Here is a 4,653-nt window from a genome sequence, read left to right on the forward strand (position 1 = left end):
AATAAGCTATCCATATGTATCCATTCAAAAAACAACAATGAAAAAAGTGGGTGAAATTTTACCTTGTGGACATTTCATCGACCACCATGTGCGCATCGGCCGCCGGCGCAGCAAGCGAGCTCGCCGGCGCTTCGGTCGCCGCCGCATCCTTCGAACGCCCCTGCAAGTCTCTTCTTTGATCGTCTAGAGGAACCGTCCGCCGTCTTGTTCTTCTTCCCGGACACCTTGCCCTTCTTCGCCACCGCCGCATTTGGGAGATTCGAGATGGGGGCACGTTGCTTCACGACGGGCGCCAGCGCGACGCCACCCGCCGTCGAGGTCGTCCCGGACGCTTCAGCGCGGCCCTTATATCGCGCGGCTGTTGGATACGCTCTTATGAAAGCCTGTTCCAGTGAGAAATGAGAATAGCGTGAGACATGTACAGTTCTGTTGTTACTCGTGTTGATGCTTCCTCTTACGACAAGTTGTCGCGCATGTTAATTACATGATACATCCACATGGCATCACTCGTATCAACAACAAAATGGAACTGGATTTTGGGTAGAGCTGAGCCATGGTTTGATAGAAATGGCACCTAAAATTCCCAACCTTTTGACTTGAGTGGGCTAGCTTACATGTTGGAACGGAGCAACAGGTGTAGGTCAACCCTGTTCACGTGTGGAAGAACATGCGTGAAGTCAACAACCGGCCGTTGCGACGGAAGATGAGCGTGCACACATGGGGAGATGATATATATGTTTACACCTACCGGGAGGTGGGAGAGTTCAGAGGTGACCTGTCTGTCGTGGTGGAGGCGGCGCTGCTGCTGCTGTCGATGCAGGCAGCTGCGGCTGAGCCATCGTCTGCCACCTTGAACTGCTAAAAGGAAACAAAAAAAAGATGTTCAATTGGGATGTTTAGTTTTGAGACTTACAAACGTACTGTATATGTCCACGCTATGTCTACTGAACATGCATGGATGCTGGAAGTGGTCCAACTTGTGAGGAGGTGCTCTCAGACTCCCTGCTCTGCTTCTCCCAAGTCCCAAGTGGCCTCTAAACAAGAAACCCAGAGGAGAATCTGAGCTGCCACTTCCGGTACAGATATCCTCCTCTTCCATAAATCGACCATGAAACCACAACCATCCTCCATGGAACACAAAGGCACGGCCCAGCGACTCCTCTGCTGTCCCACTCTTGTCGCTTCGGCTTCTTCCTCGGTAGCATAGCCTCCCTGTCGCCGGAGATGAGGAGCATGCCGACGTCTCTCGTGGCGGCGCTGCTGCTGCTGTCGGCGCGGGCAGCTGTGGCGGAGCCGTCGGCTCCCACCCCGGCACCTACACTCTGTGACGACAACTACTCGTGCCCGGAGGACACGACCTGCTGCTGCATCTATCGGCATGGAGACGAGTGCTTCACCTGGACCTGCTGCCCGCTCCAGGGCACCATCTGCTGCGACGACAGCTACAGCTGCTGCCCACAAGACTACGGCTTCTGCGACACCAATCTGGGAACCTGCCTCATGGTAATAGCTGAGCAAACCATTTTGTTATGTAGCACCGTCAGAACTTCAACTGATTACCAACACCATGTAAATAACCAGCGCATGTTAATTGCAATTCTGTGACTTCTTCTGTTGCTTGATGAACAGGCCCAGGACAGCCCGCTGTCAGTGAAGGCGCTGAAGCGTACAATGGCCAAGCCGCACTGGGCTTTCTCGTCAGGAACCAATGGCACCACTATGTCTGAATCTACCCAAGAATTCGACACCTGCGACAGCACTACTCAGATCTGTAGCACGTTATAACGGTTTAGTGAGCGGCTGGGATATTTATGAAGGACGATCTGACGGCATAGATTCAGTTTTCTCTTCTTTTCTTGTTTGAGAGAAGTTTTCTTTTTCTTTTTAGCTTTCACCTTCAATACTTCTTCATTTTTCACTAACTTGATTCGGCTGTGGATATAAAGCCGATTAAAGAGATCTGCTCCGAAGATTTGGTTAGGCATCTCCAACGTTGACCCGCAAACCGGTCACCGCTTCTGTTTGCGGAGAGGGAGGGCCGTCCATCTAGTACTATTCGTATGCATTTCAAACCGTATTTCAACTAACCCTACAAAATTCATGTAAACTGGATGATATTCATAAAATGGAGCACATTCGTTACATTTCAAACAATTTTCATTAAAAAATGGGAGCCGGACATAAAATTAGACTACGACAACGTGTGTTGTCCAAGTACTTGTTGTTCCCTTGCGACAAACGTGTCATCATACATTTGTTGTCTCTATGAACGACTATGATAGGACCCGTGAAGTGAAGGTGCCGTCGCTGGCGAGAAAGAGTAGAACATAAGAGACGGACCATCTCACTTGGGACAGAAGGCCCTGCCGCTTTTCATTCCCTACTCATCCTTTATGAAGTCCGTGACCTATTCGTAGCCGGTGGACGTGAGGTCTACGATGAGAATGGAGGGGGTTGCACTCTCATCGTCCCACCTGCGCGGCCAAACAACGTTTGGCGGCAGGTAGTATGTTCAGTTGGCGGCATTCTCATCGCAATCGCCTATGCAGCCTCCGCCACCTTCGCTTTCGGCTGCGCCGCCTATGCGTTGCGAGCGCGGGCAACCTCGTAGAGCATCTGTTGCTCAGTGGCGAAGTTGGGGTTCACCGCGGTCATATGGTTTTCATGGCTTCCTCACTCGCTTGCTCGCTATAGATCTAGTGGTCAACAACCGGTGCTGCTTGAGGAGGAAAAGGTTGTGATGCTGCTCCGCCTGCGCCTGGCAGAATAACGATGTAGGCGCGGGCGTCGGATGCTCCTCGACTATGGAGCTCAGTGACGATCTCCACCTCCATGATCCGGCAAGCCAGAGTGGAGAGGTCGATGAGTTCTCCGGCAGCACAACGCCGTGGTGGCGGTGGTGGTTAACTAATCCGACAGGGCTTCGTCGAGCTCTACCGAACTAATCTAGAGGAGGAAAACGATCTAGAGAGGAGAGGATAGCACGTGAATTTTCAGGTGGTGGCTGCCTTCAAAACCTCCACTATATATAGAAGGAAGGGGTGGAGGAGGCGCAGTTAGTTAATTATATCTTTGTAAACCTTCCTCCAACCGATGCGATAGTTATATGCACTGTAAATAAGATGATAAACAATGGAGGCATTAGGATAAAAATGTACTTCCCTAACAGACTCGAAAATTACATAATAGACATTACAGCATATGACAAAGTGAATTTTATACTCCTTAATTCAGAACAAAAAAAATATGCAAAACAGGATATTCATCGAGCAGATTGCGCATGTACACCCATTGAAATACTTGTACTATACTATCAAAGCCAATTGCATTTCTGAAACCGATATTGATGTCAACATTTTGCACTTGATATGATTCAGAATTACCATCATTTTGTTTCTCTTCCTCCATAATAATCGCCAATTCACCATTTGGAATCAACGAAGCACCAATATTACTGTTAATTTTTTTTATCAAGAGTGCCACTCTGATTTAGTGTTTTGTAATTATCCCCAGGCCGAGATGCAGAATTTCGGTCATTTTCAAAAAATTCGGTTGACCAAAATTTGATTGAAATTTGACCAAAAATCATTCTTTTCGGCCAAAAGATATTTCTCGCCCCAGGCCGAGATGGCTGAAATTTGATTTTTACGGCCGAAATTCAAAACTCTGCTCTGATTTTATCAACTTATTCACATATTGCACTATTTTTGCAGAGCGAGGTTTACAAAGATAGAATTAACTAACTGAGATCAATAATTAGCCAAGAGAGTTTAAATGTTTTGGCAATGCTTCTTTGAAATAGCAGTTATTGTCTTCCTAGTCAGCTTTCGACGAGTGACTCTTGGTTGCGGGGCCAGGGGGCCCTACTATCTACTTAACCGCTAGGCAAAGAGGGAGGATGCAGGAAGCGGGCGTTTAGTGAGGAAGAGACAAAAAAGCATTTAGTCGATAAAGATGAGTGCTTTCGATCGGCTTGTTGCACTAAAGCTGCGAGGTTCTTTGATACTGGAAAATCACATAGTAGATATTACATCATATGACAAAGTGAATTTTATACTCTTTAATTCAGAATTTTTTTTGCAAAACAGGATATTCATCGACGCTAGCAGATTGCGCATGTACACCCGTTGAAATAATTGTACTATCAAGGCCACTTGCACTTTTAAAATGGATATTGATGTCAAAATTTTGCACTTGATATGATTCAGAATTACCATAATTTTGTTTCTCTTCCTCCACAATAATCGCCAATTCACCATTTGGAATCAACGAAGCACCAATATTACTCTTGAAAAAACTATCAAGAGCGCCACTCTGATTGTATCAACTCATTCACATATTGCACCATTTTTGCAGAGCGAGGCAGATCGAAATCTTGCAACTAAGAGGGACCGGCTCTTCCAAATCGCCTTTGCGCATGAAATTAACCTGATTGCAATATCACGAAAACTCCAGTATTCATCATGGGACCAATGTATGGCAGCATGACATCATGTTAGATCTGGCGAGGCCGAGTTCCAATAATAGATGTACTATCCACTATATCCTCGACAAGAAAATAGACGAAAGCAACAGGAGAACTGCGTCTCTAGACGAAAGCAACACGGAAAGATATGCCTGTTTTGTTTCGGCATTTTCCCTGGGCCCTGGCGA

The 4,653-nt window shown here is 46.9% G+C and overlaps 1 protein-coding gene across 1 annotated transcript; it reads left to right on the plus strand.

Moving 5' to 3' along the window:
* Positions 1-1,087: 1,087 nt before the first annotated feature.
* Positions 1,088-2,213, plus strand: LOC123431031 (oryzain alpha chain-like). The gene is made up of 2 exons (XM_045114850.1): positions 1,088-1,503; positions 1,630-2,213. The coding sequence occupies exons 1-2, from the start codon at positions 1,225-1,227 to the stop codon at positions 1,783-1,785; spliced, it is 435 nt and encodes a 144-aa protein (XP_044970785.1). The 5' UTR covers positions 1,088-1,224; the 3' UTR covers positions 1,786-2,213.
* Positions 2,214-4,653: the final 2,440 nt, after the last annotated feature.

Source organism: Hordeum vulgare, chromosome 2H (assembly GCF_904849725.1).
Source record: "Hordeum vulgare subsp. vulgare chromosome 2H, MorexV3_pseudomolecules_assembly, whole genome shotgun sequence".
NCBI classification, from domain to species: Eukaryota; Viridiplantae; Streptophyta; class Magnoliopsida; order Poales; family Poaceae; genus Hordeum; species Hordeum vulgare.